General features: G+C 46.7%; 1 protein-coding gene across 2 annotated transcripts in view; it reads left to right on the forward strand.

The window, feature by feature from the left end:
• Positions 1–281: 281 nt before the first annotated feature.
• Positions 282–23303, forward strand: part of DOK2 (docking protein 2) — a 59780-nt gene continuing 36758 nt past the window's right edge. Inside the window, exon 1 of one of the 2 annotated variants that reach the window (XM_040414850.1) lies at positions 282–759. In XM_040414850.1, the coding sequence (XP_040270784.1) occupies positions 697–759 (63 nt within the window). In that variant the 5' untranslated portion in view covers positions 282–696. Of the gene's footprint in view, positions 760–22044; positions 22050–23303 lie in introns of those variants that run through there. The other variant, XM_040414851.1, reaches the window with a different exon arrangement.

The raw sequence follows: 23303 nt of genomic DNA on the forward strand, positions 1-23303 counted from the left end.
CTTGGCTCATCAGAGTCGCCCAGATCTTTATTCTTGTCCATTTTTCTTGGGTCCAACTCTTGAGCTTCGAGAACTGACTGTTCACTTGCTACCTAATATATATTATATAGTCACAAGATAATCAGTGTTATTCACTCCACTGTTCAGTGGTTTTATTCTTATGGCTGATCAGTGTCTATATTAAACTTGTCCCCAAATACAGGATAGGCTTTAAAGCGGAAGTGTGTTCAAGACAGGGAGGAACTGAGAGACAGCAAAGAGGCAGAGAGACAAGCCTTGCACAAGAGATACTGCAACCGAGAGGAAAGGAAACGCGGAGCGAATGCAGAAAGAGCCTGCAAAATAAGATTCTTACAAAAAAGAAAGAGACATTGTACGGGCGGCAGAAGAGGCATGGCTTCAGGGACTTGTGAGATAGATGTCCTCAGGAAGGAGTGTGCGTAGAGGAAGAGGGGAGTATTAGAGTACTAGGATTGAGGTCTACAGGTGTAATGAGAGAAGATAAGTCTGAGATGGTGAGGAAGCCTTGAGTGTTACTCCGAAAAAGAGATACTGAGAAGTAGAGAATAGTGTTGGTGGCGCTGATTGTGAAGAGACAGCTCTTATATTTCGAGACTGCAGGTTGAGAAAAATTTAGTTACAGTGAAAGTGCGCCATTGAGAGACCTTGAAATAAGCAAGCTAATTGGAGTAGGTGATGGATGGGGGTTTGGTGAAACAGGGGGTCCTGTATGTACAGCATCAGCAGCGGTTTGGAAAGGTGAGTGTAACACTGTGTACTTTATATAAACTAATTCTAACGTACTGCTCTCCATTGTTTCCCTTCTATGTATTATGGTACAAGGACATCACAGAGGGGTGTCCGCCGCTCAGTTACCCATCTGTCATAGTGGGAAGTGACTGCAACAGGTGCCTCCCATTTGGGTGCTCTTCAAAAAAAGGGGGTTAGTCAGCACCTCCCAGTGCGCAGGTGCACGCTGCCATGGCAAAGACCTAGAGGAAAAAAGACAATGCAGCAGCACCCTGCAAATCAGATAAAGTACAACAATGCCATAGTCGCAAAAATTATAGTGCTAATGCTACGCTTATTTATAAAGTGAGATGCTTGGCCAATGCATTTTGTACAAAACCATCTGAGCCCGTCTGCCGTACGTCAAGGCGATCTCTGTAAGACGGGTCCTAACACTAAATACTACCTGTTAAATTCAGGGAGTGTTGGATCCACATGCATGCTGGATCCACTCTGCCTTTTACCATTTTTGGCTGCCTCCATTACAAGGGATGCAGGTACCAACATGCATGCCGAGCCCACTAAATAAGCGTAGCATTAGCACTATAATTTTTGTAACTATGGCATTGTTGTACTTTATCTGGTTTGCAGAGTGCTGCTGCATTGTCTCTTTTTTTCCTCTAGGTCTTTGCCATGGCGGCGTGCACCTGCGCACTGGGAGGTGCTGACTAACCCTCTTTTTTTGCAGATTTACAATGCTGGAGATGTGGCACTCCAGCGAGTCGTGCACTCCTGATTAGCCTGTCTGCCCCATAGGCTGATTTTAATTAGTTTCAGTATAAAGCTGTAGCCTGCTCTCACTACATTCATTGGAAGCTGTCTGACACAAGGAAAAGTATAGATTGGGCTCGGCATGCATGTTGGTACCTGCATCCCTTGTAATGGAGGCCATTATGGCACCAAAAATGGTAAAAAGCAGAGTGGACCCAGCATGCATGTGGATCCAACACTCCCTGAACTTTATGGCGGCCATTATGGCGCATAACAGGTAGTATTTAGTGTTAGGACCCGTCTAACAGAGATCGCCTTGACGTACGGCAGACGGGCTCAAATGGTTTTGTACAAAATGCATTGGCCAAGCATCTAACTTTATAAATAAGCGTAGCATTAGCACTATAATTTTTGCGACTATAGCATTGTTGCACTTTATCTGATTTGCAGGCTGCTGCTGCATTGTCTTTTTTCATTTGGGTGCTCATGGCGCAACAATGTACCACATGGTCACCCAGTCATTGCAATGAGCAATTTTTATGCTGTTTTGTCATTTTTACATTTTGTTACATTTTTAAGCTTTTTTGTGTGTTTGTGGTGGTGGTGGTGGGGTCGAAATGTCAGCCCCAAATTTTAGCTGAAGGTCTATGGGAATTTTAAAACACAGGGCACACATTAGGGCCTCTTTCACACGAGACGGATTAGGTCCGGATGCGTTCAGTGAAACAAGAACCATTTTGCAAGCAAGTTCAGTCAGTTTTGTCTGCGATTGTGTTCAGTTCAGTTTTTTTCTGCGCGACAACAACATCTCTTAGCAACCATCTGTGAAAAATGCATTGCATCCCCACTTGTTTCCGGATGCAATGCGTTTTCCACTGAAACCCCATTCACTTCTATGGGGCCAGGCCTGCGTGAAAAACGCAGAATATAGAACATGCTGCGATTTTCACACAACGCAGAACTGATGCGTGAAAAAAATGTACACTGACCCATTAAAATGAATGGGTTAGGATTCAGTGCCTGTGCTATGCGTTCACGTCACACATTGCACCCACGCGGAAAACTCGCTTGTGAAAGGGGCCTACGGTAATTGTTTACTAGTGCTGTTTTTTTTTAAGTGGGGTGTGTTTTTTATGTCCATGCCGTTTTTTGTTTTTTTTAACATAGCATGCCGTAGAAGTGGTGTTTGTTCAGGTGTTTTTCCATCTCCTCCCTTGTAGGAAAAAAGTATAAAAAACACAACTCACATTTGTTAAGAAGAAAAAGGAAGGACTTAAACAGGAATGGGGTTGTCTGAACTTTTTGTTTATTATTATTTTTTCTTTTATTAAAGGCTCAAAATGGTGAAAAATAATAAAAATAAGCCCTATTCAATTTACTGATCCCCTGACACGTCTGTTCCATCTCTTCCTGGTCCCTGCTTGTCTTGACTTCCTGGTCCCTGCTTGTCTTGACTTCCTGGTCTCTGCTTGTCTTGACTTACTGGTCCCTCTTGACACACAAGAAAGGTCGGCTCAACCTCGGGCCGGTGACCAGCCTCCCTCTGTGTGTAAAAAGGGACCAGGAATTGGAGACTAGTGTGGTCCCGGAAACCAACGGAATGGGAAAGTCGGGGTATCAGTGAGGTGAGTATGACTTATTATTTTACACCATTACTATTCTATTACTTTTATTGTAATTGGCCAGACAACCCCTTTATTGCTTCTCCTTTGCAAGAACACATTAAACGAGAAATATCAGAAATATTTCTATGAGAACATGATATTTAAAGTGGCAGAGCTTATCTTTAGAAGGGTTGTCTGATGATTTCTGGGGCAGAATGGGTCAAAAAAAGAAGCATTACTCACCTCACCGATCTGCTGCTGTTCCAGTGCTTATTGAGTCCCCTCTTTTTTGGTCACATCTCAACCCATGGGAAAAGGCAAGAAATGCCCGCTCAGCCAATCACTGTCTGAGGCGGGTCACTGTTGTAGCCAGTGATTGGCTGAGCAATGACTTCCTGGTTGCCCTGGTAAGCATTAGAATAGCAGCGGTGGGGAATCTGAAAGGTGAGTAATGCTTCTTTTTATGTTTTTTTAATTTTATTCAATTCTGCCCCCTTTTCTAAAAAACTGCTTCACATATGTTTTTAAGATAGCAGCCGGCAAAAATCTTGCTTAATAAGGAGAAACTTTTACTTGGGGTTTCCTTTTTTTATTTTGGACTTTGGCAATTTGTAAACTTCCTGTACTACTGTGGAAAGTGGAATGCTGTTATTGATCCCCAAATGCAGAGGGGTGTTATCTAAGATATTCCATTAACAGGTGATCGGTAGCGTCGCTCTTTTCTTTGAACTGTGGTACTGCAGCTTAACCTAAATGAATGGTGGAGCTGCCATACCAACTACTGTGTGAAGGGTAAAAGGGGAGAGATGCCCCATATAGTTTTGTGCAAAGCTTGCTCTGAGGAATTGTATTCTAGGAAGTGTTTCTATGTCAGGGATTGCACAGTAATCTAATATGGGAACATTTGTCACAATGCATTATAGGAGCTCAGCGAACCTTATCCGGGGGTCTGGCAACAATCATATTTTTTATTTTTTGTAACAACCCGCAGAATTGTTAGATGTATATCCCACCTAAGAACGCAATATAGCACAGTCTGCTTCAAACACTAAGGGCCACTGAGTGATGCAGGTTACATAACTGCAAAATAATATTTATAATAAGTAGTATAAGTGCATTCATTTCCATGGACATACAATGTGCCCTACAGGACAGCGCACAGAGATCCGTGCATGGCCAGCCAGCCCAAAGAGGATGCCATTTATATGCTTCATATTCTATATTACATTATGTTTAACCATCTGTTCACCTACTTATTATACATTTAGATGCAATCTTAGTTAGGACACTCCCTCTTTAACCTTTTGAGGACTTGGAGATTTTCCCATTCAGTTTTTTACACCCAGGCTTACTAGAGCCTGCGTAGATTTGCCGTTCAGGACCCAGGAGCTCAGCGCTTCCGGGTTCTCTTCTTTCAGATGCTATGGTCACCTTTGACCACTGCATTGGATGGGTTAAATGTGTGCAACTGGTGTTATCGCCGATCGCAGATATTACCTCGGTTGTCTGCTGTGTCAAACAGCAGGCACACAGCAGCTATGGCACTCACTCCAGGCGATTAAAGGGCTTGTACAAGTTTAGAAAAGCATGGCTTCTTTCTTCTAGAACAGTGCCACACATGCCCATGGGTTGTATCTGGTAGGGCAGATTTAACTGTCAGCCATTATTCCAGGTCTGTCCCATTCACTTCAATAGGGCTGAGCTGCAATACCAGGCACAGCTCAGAAAATGCTGCTATATCCTAGCGATATGCCATCACATTACAAAACTGGAATACCCCTTTAACTGCTAGCGAATGGTGGGTCCGCATGTACTCTCCAGAGATGTTTCTGAGCATCCTGCCTGTGTTTGCAAGAGTGAGAAGCTGGTTGTCAGTGACAGCCGGACTCCCCATAGAGAAGGCAGAAGCGGTTTATTGCCTTCCCGTACTCTGTATACGTGGCGCACAATGAGCGCCATGTATGCGCTTCTGGAAACAGCCATGACGTTTCCTGCTCAGTGAGCGCTGGGTAACTGCACAAGTTACTGGATTTTAGCAGTTCCAGTGATCAGTCCCCAGGAGCCGTATTTCTCCTGTAACTGGCTCTAATATGTCTGCCCCAGTTATAGGAGAAAAGAGCAACACAAAAATGATGTAATGTGTTAAAATACCCCCCAAATCGGGGGGGGGGGGGGGGGGGGGCAAAGGGTAAAAAAAAAAGGCCAAATAAACAATAATAGTAATAATAAAAAAAAATAGAACGAGTCCAAAGGCCCACAATGAAGTTCTAGCCCTGCCCCCTAAACCATATATCCCCGATAAAAAAAAACAACAGAAAGGGGACACAAATATAGTTGCACTTTATAAAAAAAAAGAAAACTCCTCTCCTCCCCTTTTTTTTTGCATTCTCCCAGGTATATAAAGTAAAGCAAACTGAAGAAAAAAAAATAAAAGAAAGAGGCAGCAAAAATATTATTTGAATAATCAAATGGAAAAAAAACAAGTTAGCGCTCTGAAGCCACATGTCTGAATAAAAAAACGTCTCCCGTCATAAATTGGGGCAAAATGGCATGTTTTGAACTGGTTAATGAAAAGCCACTAAAATTAGAAGCCACATGTTTCCTATTTCTTCACATCTTTCTGTAAGTTGCAGTTATTTCTATTTTGATCATTCCACGTGTCATTTTTCACTTCCTCCGCCTGTAATGTGCACGCGCTCCAGTGTTGTCCGGTATCAGAAGTGATTACTGTCATGGTGCTAATAGATTATCGCAGAACGGTAAGACTATCTGAATACGATGCTGATTACGTGCGTTTTTTTTCATACGGGTTTTCGTGCGGGGAAAAAACACAGCGTAATACAGTACCTGCAAAATAAATGAGATTAGTCAGATCTCATGTTCACAGACTTCATAGACTTCATAGGGTTGTCAACATAAGCAGAAAAACTCGCACCAAAATCCACAATAAAAATACACCGATAAAAAGCGTGGATTTATGTGCGTTTTCTTTTTTATGTGGTTTGGAGGCAGACTTCTTATATGAATTTTCTGCATACAAATACACAACGTCAATGGTTACCCTAACCCTCTTTCACACGGGCGAGATTTCTGCGCAGGTGCAATGCGTGAGGTGAACGCATTGCACCCGCACTGAATCCGGACCCATTCGATTCTATGGGGCTGTGCACATGAGCGGTGATTTTCACGCATCACTTGTGCGTTGCGTGAAAATCGCTGCATGTTCTATTTTGTGCCGTTTTCACGCAATGCAGGCCCCATAGAAGTGAATGGGGCTGTGTGAAAATCGCAAGCATCCGCAAGCAAGTGAGGATGCGGTGCGATTTTCACGCATGGTTGCTAGGAGATGATCGGGATGGGGACCCGATCATTATTATTTTCCCTTATAACATGGTTATAAGGGAAAATAATAGCATTCTTAATACAGAATGCATAGTACAATAGGGCTGGAGGGGTTAAAAAATAAAAATAAAAAATTTAACTCACCTTAATCCACTTGTTCGCGCAGCCCTACTTCTCTTCTTTCTTCTTCTTTGCTGTGCAGGAGGAAAAGGACCTGTGGTGACGTCACTGCGCTCATCACATGGTCCGTCACATGATCCATCACCGCGGTGATGGATCATGTGATGGACCATGTGATGAGCGCAGTGGTGTCATCAAAGTTCCTTTACCCAGGTCCAGAAGAAAGAAGAGAAGCCGGGCTGCGCGAACAAGTGGATTAGGGTGAGTTAAATTATTTTTTATTTTTTTTAACCCCTCCAGCCCTATTGTACTAAGCATTCTGTATTCAGAATGCTATTATTTTCCCTTATAACCATGTTATAAGGGAGAATAATACAATCTACACAACACCTAACCCAAACCTGAACTTCTGTGAAGAAGTTCGGGTTTGGGTACCAAACATGCCGATTTTTCTCACGCGCGTGCAAAACACATTAAAATGTTTTGTACTCGCGCTGAAAAATCGCGCATTTTCCTGCAACGCACCCGCATCTTATCCGGCCCAAATCCATGACGCCCGTGTGAAAGAGGCCTAATAGTGAATACCTACATGGTTGCAGGGTAGCACTGCTGTGTGGCTCTGATAGACCTTAGTGGTTTCCTGCAAATTGTGAAGCACATAAAAAAACAAGTTCTTCACCAGTACTTTTTGAGAAACCACGGCAATTTGCAGCAAACTGCAGAGGTTTGGCAGCACACACCCATGCTTGGGGCTACTGCGTGAAAACCCAGACTAGTGCTACTTTTACATGGTCAGTATTTTGAAGCCAAAACCAGGAGTGGGTCAAAGACACAGAAGAGGCACACGTCTTTCCATTATATTTTTCTCTGTAGGCTTCACTCCTGGTTTTTGCTTAAACAAATACTGACTGGGAAGGTAGCCTAAGGCCTCTTGCACACGAATGTTGTGTTCCCGTGGCCGTATTGCGGCCCGCATACGGCGGGTCCGCAATACATGGGCACCGGCCCGTGTGCACTCCGCATCACAGATGCAGACCCACTAACTTGAATGAGTCCACAATAACAGAGATGCAGAACGGAAGCACGGATCGGAACCCCACGTGTTTCCGTGTTGTTTCTGTCCGTGCCTCCGCACCGCAAAAAAAATTGAACTTGTTCTATTTTTATTGCGGTGCGGACGGATCAAGGACCCATTCAAGTTAAATGGTTCTCGAACCATCGCGGCCGCCTCACGGACGTTGCCCGTGCATTGGGGACCGCAAATTGCGGTCCTCAATGCACGGAACAGATGCACAACGTTTGTGTGCAAGAGGCCTAAGGCTGCCAAGAGACGTTCAGGTTTGGTTTAGGTTTTTAATCCACTTTAAGTCAAAGCCAGGCGTGGGTCTCAAAGGGGAAGTATATAGGAAAGATTCTACTTCTCCTGTCGAATATGGTTTCAAAAACTGCATGAAAAATCAGAAAAAACCTTAACATGCCTGAACACGTACTGGCAGCCTGAAACTGGGTTTACACATTGCTTTTGGGCAAGTGTGAAGATCTGAATAAGTCTGACAAGTGTCATATGTGATGGGTGGATAACTGGGTCAGAGCCTCTTTGAAATTGCAGATCTTGTGGGATGTTCCCATTAATCATGGGTTAGTACATATGAAAGTGGTCCTAGGAAGAAGGACAGCTGGGTCAACCAACAACAGGGTTTGATGTGTGTGAGGAGTGAAGGCTAGCCCGTCTGGTCTGATCCCACAGAAGATCTACTGTGACCATATTGTACTTGTGTACTTGTCTTCAGTGGGTCAATGTGCAGGCTCAGCCTCACATGCTTAAGCGCGCCACAGTACATTGCTGTGCATCTACATCACACTAAGGACAAGTACACTCCAGCAGGGAACAATGCGCAGGTGCCAGAAATGTGGTGAGATGTGCCAGAAACCAAAGGACACCATCAGTGGTCTTATGGACAGGGGCGGATTAAGTGCATGATAGGCCCGGGGCTGTCTACCAAACTAACCCCCCCCCCCCCCCCCCCCCCCTCCTCCTCCATTTTAGTTTTTTTTTTTTTTTTTTGTATGAAGAGGCTGCGGTGCTTCATGGGCGCCACAGTCTCTTCTTAGGCCATATGACATCTTCAGACTAAAATAAAATACCCCAAATTGGGTCCTAAACTGAAAAATTTGGTCACCAAATTTAAAATACATATGATTGTAATAAAAAAGACATGGAGGAGAATACAGCACCACATACCTCTTACATCCAGGGACATCTCCTGTCATGTAGACCTTCTCTTTCCGCTTCTCCTCCATTTGACCCAGACCACCATGGAAAATTCTTTCAGCCACAGTGCCTCCCCAATAGCAACACCCCCATATAGTAATTTCCACCACACTGCCCCCACATAGTAATCCCCCCATAGTAATTTTCCCCCACACAGTAATTTCCTCCAAACTGCCCCCATATAGTAGTTTGCCCCCCACACAGTAATTTGCTCTACACTGCCCCACATAGTAATTTCCACCACACTTCCCCCACACAGTAATTTCCACCACACTGTCCCCACATAGTAATTTGCCCACACTGCCCCCACACAATAGTTTTCCCCACATAGTAATTTGCCCCCACATAGCAATTTCCCCACACTGTCCCCACATAGAAATTACCCCACACTGTCCCCACATGGCAATTTCCCCCACACTGCCCCCACATAGTAATTTGCCCCCACACTGCCCCATATAGTAATTTGTCCCCACACTGCCCCCACATAGTAATTTCCCCCCACACTGCCCCATATAGTAATTTCCCCCCACACTTCCCCATATAGTAATTTGTCCCCACACTGCCCCCACATAGTAATTTGCCCCCACACTGCCCCATATAGTAATTTGTCCCCACATAGCAATTTCCCCACACACAATACTTTCCCCCACACTGCCCCATATAGAAATTTGCCCCCACATAGCAATTTGCCCCCACATAGCAATTTGCCCCCACACTGCCCCCACATAGCAATTTGTCCCCACACTGCCCCCACATAGCAATTTGCCCCCACACAGCCATTACATAGCAATTTGCCCCCACACTGCCCTCACATTGCAATTTGCCCCCACACTGCCCCCACATAGTAATTAGCCCCCACATAAATGAACAAAAAAATTAAAAGATAAATACTCACCTACTGTATGTCCAGGGCCAGGCGCTTGCTCGCAGAGTCAGGCGCGTCACAGTGCTGCGTCCCGGCACAGGCGCGCGATGACGTCATTACGCACGCCTGCGCCGGGATTTCTCTACCGCATAGGCCTCAGGCCTTCAAGGCCTGAAGCCTATGGCGGTGATCGCGGACGGGACAGGGAGCTATGCGCTCCCGTGCCCCGCAGCAGTATGTGGGCGTTCGGGTCAGCGTTGGGCCCCCCAGCGGTGCTGGGCCCGGGGCTACCGACCCGAACGTCCCTATTGTAATCCGCCACTGCTTATGGAGTCTATGACTTGACGGGTCAGAGCTGATTTGGTGGCACAAGGGGAATCTACACAATATTAGGCAGGTGGTTTTATCTTATGGGAAAGGGAGATGAAGCCAGTTTAAACTTGACCCCCTCAGACTGGGCTATCCTAGGGGATACCGTTTGTGTGCATGACAGTAACCTAGAGGATAGATGGAGGGGAACGTGACTTCAGCATGAGGCCTCACAGAGTTCATTTTTATTCCTTTACCATGGAGACACAATGGCCCAGATTTGCTAATCCTGTAGATGGCATAAGCTTAGACCGGCTGCCTATACCTACACCACATTTATCACAGGGGGCTCAGACCGGATGAGACAGACACTTTTCTCTGGTTCTATACAAACTATTGATTGGATTACCGTACTTTGATTTTTATGCCAGAATTGTTTGGTGAAAAATAGCGCATCTTAGGCCCTGGCCTTCCACCCTTTTTCTCTAAGCCCCCCCCCCCCCCCCCCCTTTTGTCAAGCATGTTAAATTTTTTTTTTTAGAATAACCCTAGATGTGCCAAACTGCACCAATTTGTGCCACTTTTTAGGGTATGACTAAGCACATCCACTATCCAGTGTGCTTAACTTGTGAGGAGGTTGCGGAGCTCACTGGAGTGCCACAGACTCCTCAAACAGCTTATCGACAGGGGTGCTAATATTAATTGCATAGAACATGCTTGTAAAAGAAAGTCTGTAATGTACTTATGGTTCCTGTCACGACTGTGACTGATCCAGACAGGTCTGGGAGGAGAAGGTCGCAGCGACTTGCTACTCGCGATAGCTTGTGAGTTTGCTCCGTGGTTCAGGGTATGTCATCTGGGTTTTGCCTTGTGAACCTTTTTGTCCTGACTGGGAGTTTGTAGGCATCCTTCTCAGGTGAGTCCTGTCTGCCACTCCCAGCTACTATATTAGTTTCAGTTTCACTTGCAGTCATTGCCAGATATAGTCCTTACTTCCAGTTCTATTCTGACCATTGAAGGAGATCGTTTGATGGTGTTGCTGTGGAGCTCTTGTCCGGCGTGGACTGTCGTGATTGGGATCGCCTTCTCTGCTCGTGACTGGATAAGTCTATCTCTGCTATAGTTTGTTTGTTGCTGTCTTCCCCTGCTGTTCTCCTAGACATGAGTGATGGTGACTAGTGCTCCCATCGGCCTTTCCCCACTCTAGGCTTGTTAGGGTGACTGAGGGTTTAGGCATCCAGCTCGCCGCACGGGTTCACACCCCGTCTAGGGTATCAGGGCAGACAGTTGCCAGCTTAGGGTTAGTCAGGGGTGGCCATTCTATTCCCATTCGTAGATTAGGGTCCCCCTTCCCCTCCGTCTGGTGCGACACAACTGCTGCTGGGATAGCAGTCGTGACAGTTCCAAAGTTTAATGGTTAGTCCTCTTGGGCACCCGGTCACGTTATGCTCCTCTTCTGAAAATCATGCTTCTACTGACATCCTGTCCTTCACCAGGTTTTGGTCCTGGGCTGTGGACAGGGCTAGAACTACTCGTGCACAGTGTAGGTGGACACAGGATTTTACACATGTGCCAGGGAGAGGAATAGTATTGGTGTCACGGCTGTGTCATGGTCTGGTATTGTGGACAATGACACTTTTGCCGTGCATGCTTGTTGCTCGTGGCAACATGTTGTTTTTGCATGTTTTGACACTTCCCCTTTAAGTTGTGTGTCCCTTCCCATCCTGGTGTGCACGGAGTTAAGGTGTGTTTGCTAGGTGTGGTGGGTGTGACCTCAGGCCTCCTTATATGTTGGGGTGGTGGAACCTGAGGTCAGTTGGATTTTGTTTGTCAGTCTGAGTAGGAGCTCCGCTCCCTGGCTGTATGTTGTCTGAGTGGAGCTCTTGTCCGGCGTGGACTGTTGTGATTGGGATCGCCTTCTCTGCTCGTGACTGGATAAGTCTATCTCTGCTATAGTTTGTTTGTTGCTGTCTTCCCCTGCTGTTCTCCTAGACATGAGTGATGGTGACTAGTGCTCCCATCGGCCTTTCCCCACTCTAGGCTTGTTAGGGTGACTGAGGGTTTAGGCATCCAGCTCGCCGCACGGGTTCACACCCCGTCTAGGGTATCAGGGCTGACAGTTGCCAGCTTAGGGTTAGTCAGGGGTGGCCATTGTATTCCCATTCGTAGATAAGGGTCCCCCTTCCCCTTCTTCTGGTGCAACACGACTGCTGCTGGGATAGCAGTCGTGACAGTATATCTGGCCTTTTAAAAAAAAAAAAAAAAAGTGACATTTCTTTTTTTTTTTTTTTCTGCTTGCTGTTTTGCTTTGTATTTTGTCTGTTCCACTATGGATCCGGTTGCGGTTTTGGCGAAACAATTACAGGGGATATCCCTTGAAGTGGCAGGATTAAAAGCAACAGTGCTGCAGCAGCAATCCTTGGGTTCCACCGTTGCTACGTGAAACCAAGGTACTCCTGAGCCAAAAGTGGCTTTACCTAATAGGTTCTCAGGAGGGAGAGACCAATTTTTAACCTTCAGAGAAGCTTGCAAATTGTTCTTCAGGTTACGCCCTAGATCCTCCGGCGGTGAGGAACAACGGGTGGGCATTGTATTTTCTCTCCTGCAAGGAGATCCGCAGGCTTGGGCTTTCTCCCTACCATCAGACTCTCCAGCCTTACGATCAGTGGAGGAGTTTTTTGAAGCCCTGGGTCTCGTATATGATGACCCGGACAGGGTCTCACTGGCTGAGTCTAAGCTACGTAGACTTCGGCAAGAGAACCGGTCTGCTGAACTATATTGTTCCGAATTCCGTCGGTGGGCTACTGATACGTTATGGAACGACTCGGCCCTTAGGAGTCAGTTCTGCCAGGGGTTGTCTGAAAAATTAAAAGACGCGCTGGCGGTATACGAGGTCCCTGGGTCTCTTGAGGCTGCTATGTCTCTGTCCATAAGAATCGACAGACGACTCAGGGAGAGACTATTACATTTTACGGAGGCCTCTATAGGGCAGGGATCGGTCTGTTATGGTCCAGTCGAACCAATGCAAATAGGGGGCGCCACTAGACGGGTGAATCCTCCTAAGTTCCGCCGTAGGTCAGAGGTTTGTTTTCGTTGTGGGGGGAGGGGTCATTTCGTAAAGGTTTGTCCCTCAGAACCCAAGAGACCACAAACAAAGGAGCTGCCGGAAAAACTAGAGTCCCCAGACTGTGCGGAGGAGAACAGTCTGGGCGTATTCGTTTCCTCCATACGCATGTCTCAGTTTTTGTTGTCCGCTACCGTTGAGGCGGGCAATAAAACTGAGATCTGTTCCGTCTTTTTGGACAGTGGGGCGGGGGTCAACTTGGTGGATTCACGGTATGCTCAGGCTCTGGGTTTTACTCCGGAACCGGTATGCAGAACTATTCCTGTTTTTGCCATCGACTCCTCCCCTCTTACTCAGAGAGAGTTAACTCAGATCATCCATAATATCCATCTGCAGGTAGGGGACCTCCATAAAGAGCATATCTCTTGTTATGTCCTGGACGGTCTTCCGGCTCCTATGGTATTGGGGCTTCCCTGGCTGGTGACTCACAATCCAGTGGTGGATTGGCAGGCCGGGGAGATTGTGAAGTGGAGTGAACATTGTAAGGACAACTGCTTAAGTAGTAGGTGCTCTACACTCTCTGTAACATCTTTACCTGCCTTTCTGTCAGATTTTATGGATGTGTTCTCTGAGAAGGGTTGTCAGGGGTTACCACCTCATCGTCCATATGATTGCCCGATTAATCTATTACCTGGGGCAAAACTACCTAAAACCCGGTTATATAATCTTTCCGGCCCGGAGAGGAAGGCTATGAAAGATTATATTTCGGAGAGTTTGGCTAAGGGACACATCAGACCCTCTTCTTCACCTGTGGCTGCAGGGTTCTTTTTCGTTAAAAAGAAAGATGGGGGCCTACGTCCTTGCCTGGATTTCCGGGAATTAAACCGGATAACTATCCGAGATCCCTATCCTCTTTCTCTCATTCCCGACCTCTTTAATCAGGTTGCTGGTGCTAAATGGTTCTCCAAAATGGATCTCAGAGGAGCCTATAACCTGGTTCGCATCAAAGAGGGGGATGAGTGGAAGACGGCTTTTAATACTCCGGAAGGGCATTATGAAAATCTGGTCATGCCATTTGGTCTTACTAATGCGCCTGCGGTATTCCAACATTTTGTCAACGATATTTTTAGTCACCTTATCGGGAGATTTGTTGTGATATATCTTGATGACATCCTGGTCTATTCCCTGGATCTGGATACACATAAGATCCATGTGAGACAAGTGCTGCAGATATTAAGGGCCAACAAATTGTTTGCTAAGTTAGAAAAATGTGTGTTCGCCGTAAAAGAACTGCCATTTCTGGGGTATGTGTTGTCAGATTCAGGTTTCCGCATGGATCCAGAGAAAGTCCGGGTGATTATAGACTGGGATCTGCCTGAGAACCTGAAGGCATTGCAACGCTTCCTGGGGTTTGCCAATTTTTATAGAAAGTTTATAAAGAACTATTCCTTGGTGGTCAAACCACTGACGGACATGACCCGTAAGGGATCCGATTTTTCCAAATGGTCACATGCAGCCAAAACTGCCTTTGCATCTCTGAAGGAGAGATTCACCTCGGCCCCTATTCTCGTACAGCCAGATGTCTCGCTTCCTTTTATTGTAGAGGTTGACGCATCAGAAGTGGGGGTGGGAGCGGTACTATCTCAGGGCCCGTCCCCTGGTGAATGGCGTCCGTGTGCTTTCTTTTCGAAGAAATTGTCTACTGAAGAAAGGAACTATGATATTGGCAACAGGGAACTTCTGGCTATTAAGTTGGCTTTTGAGGAGTGGCGTCATTTTTTGGAGGGGGCGGTTCATCCCGTCACGGTGATTACTGATCACAAAAACTTATTATATCTGGAGTCTGCTAAACGTCTCACCCCTAGACAGGCTCGGTGGTCGTTATTTTTTACTAGGTTTAATTTTGTAATAACCTATCGCCCGGGGGCAAAAAATACTAAGGCGGATGCATTGTCTCGAAGTTTTCCTGGAGGGGGTGATGTTGAGGTACCAGAGCCCATTTTGCAAAAGGGGGTGGTGGTCTCTGCATTACACTCAGGTTTGGAGGGGAGGGTGTTGGAAGCTCAGGGGGACGCCCCGGCCTCCTGCCCCTCGGGTAAACTGTTTGTGCCAGAAAATTTATGACTGGAGATACTAAAAGAACACCATAACTCCACACTGGCAGGACACCCAGGTAGTAGGGCAACCTCTGAGTTAGTGTCTCGTCGGTTCTGGTGGCCTAAATGGCGCCAGGAGGTGTTGAATTTTGTGTCTGCATGTGCTACCTGTGCTCGTTCTAAGGTAGATCATACTCGTCCGGCAGGGCGTCTTTTACCTCTGGCCATCCCCAACAGGCCTTGGACGCACCTGTCAATGGATTTCATTACGGATCTACCAGTATCAGCGGGGAAGACTGTTATTCTTGTAGTTGTTGACAGATTCAGTAAAATGGTGCACTTTATTGCTCTTGCCGCATTGCCTAATGCTAACACACTGGCTCAGGTTTTTATTGACCACATCGTGAAGCTTCACGGGGTCCCTTCCGATATTGTTTCGGATCGTGGTACCCAATTCGTTTCTAAATTTTGGAAAGCTTTTTATTCTCGTTTAGGGGTTCATCTGTCGTTTTCTTCATCTTTCCATCCACAGTCCAACGGTCAGACTGAACGTACCAATCAAAACCTAGAGACATATTTGAGATGCTTTGTTTCCGAAAATCAGGAGGAATGGTCATCTTATTTACCGTTAGCCGAGTTTGCCATTAATAATCGTCGTCAAGAATCCACCGATAAGTCACCATTTTTTGGTGCGTATGGTTTCCATCCTCAGTTTTGTACGTTTAGTGAGGGGGGGCCGTCTGGGATTCCCGGGGAGGAACGATTTGCGTCTTCACTTTCTTCAGTGTGGCAGAGTGTGCAAGAAAGTTTGAAGAGAATTGGTTGTAGATACAAACGTGCGGCTGATAGGAAGCGCTCTGAAGGTCCGGACCTTGGGGTGAATGACTTGGTGTGGTTGTCTACCAGAAATATCAAGTTGAAGGTTCCCTCGTGGAAATTAGGTCAGAGATTTATTGGTCCTTATAGGGTAATTAAGATCATTAACCCGGTGGCTTTTCGTCTGGAGCTACCTCAGACTCTAAGGATCCATAATGTCTTCCACAGATCTCTGCTTAAGAGATATGTAGAACCTCCTGAACCATTGCCACTACCGCCTCCACCGGTGGTTGTTGATGGCAGTCTTGAGTTTCAGGTAGAAAAGATTGTTGATTCACGATATGTTCGCCGCTCTCTTCAGTACCTGGTGCACTGGAAAGGTTATGGTTCCGAAGAGAGAATGTGGGTTCCAGCATCAGAGATAAAAGCGGACAGACTTATTCGGGCTTTTCATAGCTCCCATCCAGAGAGGCCTGGTCTTGAGGGTCCAGGGGCCCCTCGTAGAAAGGGGGGTACTGTCACGACTGTGACTGATCCAGAGAGGTCTGGGAGGAGAAGGTCGCAGCGACTTGCTACTCGCGATAGCTTGTGAGTTTGCTCCGTGGTTCAGAGTATGTCATCTGGGTTTTGCCTTGTGAACCTTTTTGTCCTGACTGGGAGTTTGTAGGCATCCTTCTCAGGTGAGTCCTGTCTGCCACTCCCAGCTACTATATTAGTTTCAGTTTCACTTGCAGTCATTGCCAGATATAGTCCTTACTTCCAGTTCTATTCTGACCATTGAAGGAGATCGTTTGATGGTGTTGCTGTGGAGCTCTTGTCCGGCGTGGACTGTCGTGATTGGGATCGCCTTCTCTGCTCGTGACTGGATAAGTCTATCTCTGCTATAGTTTGTTTGTTGCTGTCTTCCCCTGCTGTTCTCCTAGACATGAGTGATGGTGACTAGTGCTCCCATCGGCCTTTCCCCACTCTAGGCTTGTTAGGGTGACTGAGGGTTTAGGCATCCAGCTCGCCGCACGGGTTCACACCCCGTCTAGGGTATCAGGGCAGACAGTTGCCAGCTTAGGGTTAGTCAGGGGTGGCCATTCTATTCCCATTCGTAGATTAGGGTCCCCCTTCCCCTCCGTCTGGTGCGACACGACTGCTGCTGGGATAGCAGTCGTGACAGTTCCAAAGTTTAATGGTTAGTCCTCTTGGGCACCCGGTCACGTTATGCTCCTCTTCTGAAAATCATGCTTCTACTGACATCCTGTCCTTCACCAGGTTTTGGTCCTGGGCTGTGGACAGGGCTAGAACTACTCGTGCACAGTGTAGGTGGACACAGGATTTTACACATGTGCCAGGGAGAGGAATAGTATTGGTGTCACGGCTGTGTCATGGTCTGGTATTGTGGACAATGACACTTTTGCCGTGCATGCTTGTTGCTCGTGGCAACATGTTGTTTTTGCATGTTTTGACACTTCCCCTTTAAGTTGTGTGTCCCTTCCCATCCTGGTGTGCACGGAGTTAAGGTGTGTTTGCTAGGTGTGGTGGGTGTGACCTCAGGCCTCCTTATATGTTGGGGTGGTGGAACCTGAGGTCAGTTGGATTTTGTTTGTCAGTCTGAGTAGGAGCTCCGCTCCCTGGCTGTATGTTGTCAGTCTGTGTAGGAGCTCTGCTCCCTGGCTGTATGTATAGTCTGTGTGAGCCACCCTTATTTGCTACATTGTTTCCCTTGCTCTGTCTGTGTGTCCCCTCCGGCGTGTTTCTGTTTTCCCTCTCCCACCTGGTGTATGTTGTTATGGTGTGGGCCTTGTTTGGAGGTTATTGTGTTGTTATGTGTTTCCTCCGAAAGGGGGTTGCTTTCCCGGAGGAGTTTAAGCAAACATCTAGACAGTGCGTTTCTGGTCCATCTCGTCGGCGGCAGGTTCTGGTAACCTAGGTTGTCTGTTGCCTTTTGTTACTTACCTGTCGTTCGGCTGTGAACCCTGTCTAGTTGGTGGCCAGCTACTGGGCTTCCGGAGACACCATGCATCCGTTGTGTAGGATGAATGGGTGGTCTCTGCCCTGTCTTCAGGCTTAGGGCATAGCAGGGATACCTAGTGTTCTAGGTTGGTGAGCATGAGCCCCCTTACCTTCTGAGGCCGCTCATGCATTAGGAGTTTAGGAAGATCTTTAGGGTCGCGTTAGGAGGTGACCTGTTCCCTGCTATCCGGCGTAGCAGCGACTGATATTGTACGTTGGGGGTTTTCCCCACTCCCCACCGTGACAATTGGTGAAAGTGATGTCCCATCCACAGCCCAGGACAGAAACCCAGTAAAGAACGAGACTTCGGGAGAACCTGGATTCTCAGAAGAGGACCTTCACATGACCAGGTCCCCGAGAGGCTGATCCACACAACTTCAGAACGGTAAGTATATTAATAACTTTCTCCTTCAGGTGTGTTATATGTATTTAAAGTGGGTTTGTGGGACCCTCTGGGTTCTGGAAAACCCCTTTAAGGACTGGTCACTGCAAGTAGCTTGGTCAAAGTCAAAGTGAAGTGAAAGAGAATAAAAATTATCACTTTGGTGCAGACAGTGTCAGTGGTCTGTGTAGAAGAGAGATGTGTGATAGAGGGTGTGAATTATGTAAGCACTACTTCCCCAAAATTGTTAGCTGCCCTTATCCGTGCAAATGCTTCACTTCCTCAATGACTTCTGTACCAGAATTTCTTTACAATTTTCAAGAATACGTTACACGTCATCAGAGTATATATTCTATTATATATATACAGGGGTGCACCACCAATGAGGCCAGGTGAGGCAATTGTCTCAGGCAGCAAGACCTAGAGACAAGTGGGGACAGTGGCAGGGCTGTGGGAATATCTCTTTATATTCAACTGTGTCACAGTATGCCTTAAACAGTAGGGCTGGAAGGGTTGGGCGCCGTTTCAATTTTCGCCTCAGGCAGCAGAAAGGCTAGGTGCACCCCTGTAAATATTCCTTAATATTCTGTACACCCCATTCTAGTTATTAGCTCTCCTACATGAATGACAATCACCATCAAGCCATTACAATGCCTATGGGTCCTCCTATGCTTAAGGACAGAGAAAACGGTTAAAGAGGTTCTCACAAATACAAATACAGGGGGTAATTGATCTGTGGGGTCCTGACCACTAGGACCTTCACTGATCACGAGAGCTAGGGTCCTTCTCTCCTTTTACGAATGGAGCAGCTGCCAAGCATGCACACTGCCACTCCATTTATCTGTCTAGACCCCCAGACGAAGCTGTTGGAGAACCGTGTGTCGGGGGTGGTGGGGGAGCCGTGCTGCTACATTTGCTATGTAGGGATCATAGTGGTGCCCTGCAGTGTGTTACCTTTGGCACTTGCCTTCACAACTCTTCATTGATTGATCAGATTTGGGGATTTTCTGTAATTTGTAAGCTGGCTCACCCCCCTTATCTTTTTATCCGTATCTTATGTGGCGCTATTATATATTTTTAATATGAAGTTTCAATAAAGTTGGTTCTTTTGTCAGGGTATCTTGGGTCTAGTACCTTTTGTTTGCTGATATATTAATTTATCTACATGGATCTGCTGGAGATAGCCAAGTACATCTCTCACTTACCTCTGAGTGTCCCATAGGGTTGCAATGGTGCGGCACATATATATTCATGTATGTGATCACGCGGCTGTGATCGACTACTGCCTTCCTGCACTAATGGATGGGATCCGAGAAATCAGTGCAGATTGCGGTGCTTTTCCTTATTTTTCTGTCCCGTCTCTGATGAGGTCGTACATGCTCAGTTCCATCCTTCAGCTGCCAGCAGCAGGATCTCCAGTTAAAAGCTGTGACAGTTAGAGGAAAAGAGCTGTAGCAGAAAGGACACACCTCCTTAAAAAGGACATACCCTTGAGAAAGGAAAGGATAATCCCCTGAGCTGTAAGAGGGAGAGAGCTGCAACTGAATGGACACACCCGTGAGCTGTGATAGGGAGATAACTGCAGCAGAAAGGACACACCCCTGGGCTGTGATAGGGAGACTGCTGTAGCAAATAGGGTACAACACCTGAGCTGTGATAGGAAGAGATCTGCAGCAGAATGGACACACCACTAAGCTGTGGTAGGGAGAGAGCTGCAGCAGAAAGGACACACCTCCTCAGATGCCATCGTGAACAAACTTGGAGCAGCGGCACTGGAAACTCCTGGGGATTAAACCGGTGTTTGTAGCCTCTTTGTTTATTTTATTTCTGCCTCTTTGCTCATTTTTTAAAATACATTGAAAGAGCCCTCAAGGGATTAAAGATGTTGTTTCATCTAACCCATTTATTTCTGAGTGGCTACTGACATCTTTGCAGGGATCTTCACATACATAGGACGCTATAGGCGAGGTGTACTACTACATGCAGTCAGTCAAAAGAATTGCCATTTATGACATACACAGATGGATGGGGTCCCAGAACAGGATGTGCCCCTCAATAGGACATATGGATGGGTCTTGTCGAGATAAAACCTGTTTCAAATTGAAACATATGATTATCATCAATGAGTAATGCAGCACCTGTGGCTGAAATCTCTTGGGCCCTCTGGAATTACATTTTTTATTTTTCTCCACTGTATTCACTAAGGAAAATAAACTGTCAGATGAAATGCAGAATGTAAAAGTAAATTCCCCATTAAAAGTTCCCTGTCTGACCCAGGAAGAAGTACAGTAGCGTCTTGAAAAGATTAAAATAGACAAATCGCCAGGACCAGATGGCATACACCCCCGCATCCTAAGAGAATTAAGTAATGTCATAGCCAGACCCTTATTTCTGATATTTAAGGACTCTATACTGACAGGGAGTGTTCCACAGGATTGGCGCATAGCAAATGTGATGGCAATATTAAAAAAGGGTCCAAAAACAGAGCCCGGAAACCACTGGCATAACTATAGGGGTCGCAGCGGTCGCGGTTTCGACTGGACCCCTGGGCCCCCCTTGCCAGTGGTACTGTACTTTTCCCTTTATAAGATGCAGTGCATTTATAAAGGCAATACTAGCGAGCGCTTCCATGATGGAAGTGCTCACTAGTCTGCAGGAAGGGAGGGGGGGGGGGAGAAGCGCTGTCCAGTACTTACCCCTTCTCCTATTCGCTCTTCTCAGGGCCCACTTGTCACAGCCAGACAGTTGAGAAGCTCTGACAGGAGCTTTCCAGATCCTCCTTCTTGAATTTCTTTGTTTTGGTTTAGTTCCTCATCTCGTTAGTCCATCTCAGCTGTCATGCAGTTGGACTGATTGCTGCCCTTTAAGTTCCTCCCCAGAATGCAGTAGTGTTCGGCTTATACAACTTCCTGGAGTGTGTGTGCATGCTGTTTCTATTTCCCATCCATCTGCAAGATAAGTGTTGTTCCTTTATTTGTTATTTTCTGTCTGCTGGATTTTAGGAGACCCTGACTCCCTCCGTGTCTAGTGTTGGGAGCTGGTGGTCGTGTCCCCTCACTATTGTAGGGTATTCAGGTATTAGATAGCCGAGGTACGTGGATATGCGCCCATCCACCTTTGGGGTGTTCGCATAGGCTGAGCAGTGAGGGAAAGTTGCAGATCTTATGCAGGGGTCTCCCTTTTGTTCCTTAGTTGTGGATCCAGTGAGTCATTGATTGTATTACATTGTCTTGTTTCCTGTACACCATCCGTGACACCACTCTGCTGTGTCCTGGTTGCCTGCAGCGTCAGGATGTACAGAGCGCACTCTGACCTGACGCTGCAGGAGGTCAGGTGACTGCAGCGCGGGCCTTGAAATGAGAAGACAACCAGGACAAGGAGAGTGGCGGCAGGAGAGGTAAGTTACTTTATTATTTTACAGTCTGATCTGAGGTCTGATATGGAGATCTACTGGGGAATCTGGAGAGGTTTCACTGGGGGTCTGGAGAGGTCTAATGGGGGTCTGGAGTGGTCTATGGGGGGTCTGGAGGTCTTACTGGGGGTCTGAAGTGGTCTGACTGTGGGTCTAAAGTGGTCTATTGGGGGTCTGGAGAGGTCTAATGGGGGTCTAGAGTGGTCTATGGGGGGTCTGGAGGTCCGACTGGGGGATCTGGAGGTTTGACTGGGGGGTCTGGAAAGGTCTGACTGGGGGGTCTGTAGAGGTCTGACTGGGGGTCTGGAGGTCTAATAGGGGTCTGGAGGTCTAATTGGGGTCTGATTGGCGGTCTGAAGGTCTAATGGGGTCTGATTGGGGGTCTAGAGGTCTAATGGGGGTCTGATTGGGGGTCTGGAAGTCTGATTGAGGGTCTGGAGGTCTAATGGGAGTCCGATATGGGGGTCTGGAGGTCTAGTGGGAGTCTGATATGGGGGTCTGGAGGTCTAATGGGGGTCTTATCTGAGGTCTGATATTGGGTCGGGGTCTTACATGGAGGTCTAATGGGGGTCTGATCTGAGGTCTAAAACTGGGGTCTTATATGGGGTCTGACATAAAGGTCTAAAGGGGGTTTGGTCTGAGATGGGGGATCTCATTTAGGGTTTTATATGGGGGTCTGATCTGAAAGGAAGGGGGGATTTTTTGGTACTAGCGAACAATATAAAGGGGTGTTTTTGTACTGATCTGTGTGGTACCAATATTTTCAGGGGGACTGTTTCTGCAGGAAAGTATTGGGGAGCACAGTGGAGACAGTATTGGGGGTGGCAGGATGGGGTGTTGAGAAGGTGAGGAGGAGGATGGAAAAGTAGGAAAGTAAGATGTCTGTTTGTTAAACTCTGCAGAGACGAGGTGCAGCTGAAAGAAGTCACCATGGTGGTCTGGTCTGACAGGAGAAGAAGAGGAAAGAGAATATCTACATCAGAGAAGAGAAGTCACTGGATGTGACACTAAACTGTGTAAAGTAATTGACACAAAAGAGGACAGTATACAGCTACAGATGGATCTGGATAGATTGGAGGCTTGGGTAGAGAAGTGAAAGATGAGGTTTAACACTGATAAATGTAAGGTTATGCACATGGGAAAGAATAATGCAAGTCACCCGTACATACTAAATGGTAAAACACTGGGTAACAGTGACATGGAAAAAGACCTAGGAATTTTGGTGAACGGCAAACTAAGCTGTAGAAACCAGTGTCAAGCAGCTGCTGCCAAGGCCAATAAGATAATGGGTTGCATCAAAAGGGACATAGATGCCCGTTATGAGAACATACTGCCACCACTCTACAAATCGTTAGTCAGACCACACATGGAGTACTGTGTACAGTTCTGGGCTCCTGTGAGCAAGGCAGACAGCGGAGCTGGAGAGGGTCCAGAGGAGGGCAACTAAAGTAATAACTGGAATGGAGAGCCTACAGTACCCTGAAAAATTATTACAATTAGGGTTCTTAAATATATCAGGG

This window comes from Bufo bufo, chromosome 1 (genome assembly GCF_905171765.1).
Source record: "Bufo bufo chromosome 1, aBufBuf1.1, whole genome shotgun sequence".
Lineage (NCBI taxonomy): Eukaryota > Metazoa > Chordata > Amphibia > Anura > Bufonidae > Bufo > Bufo bufo.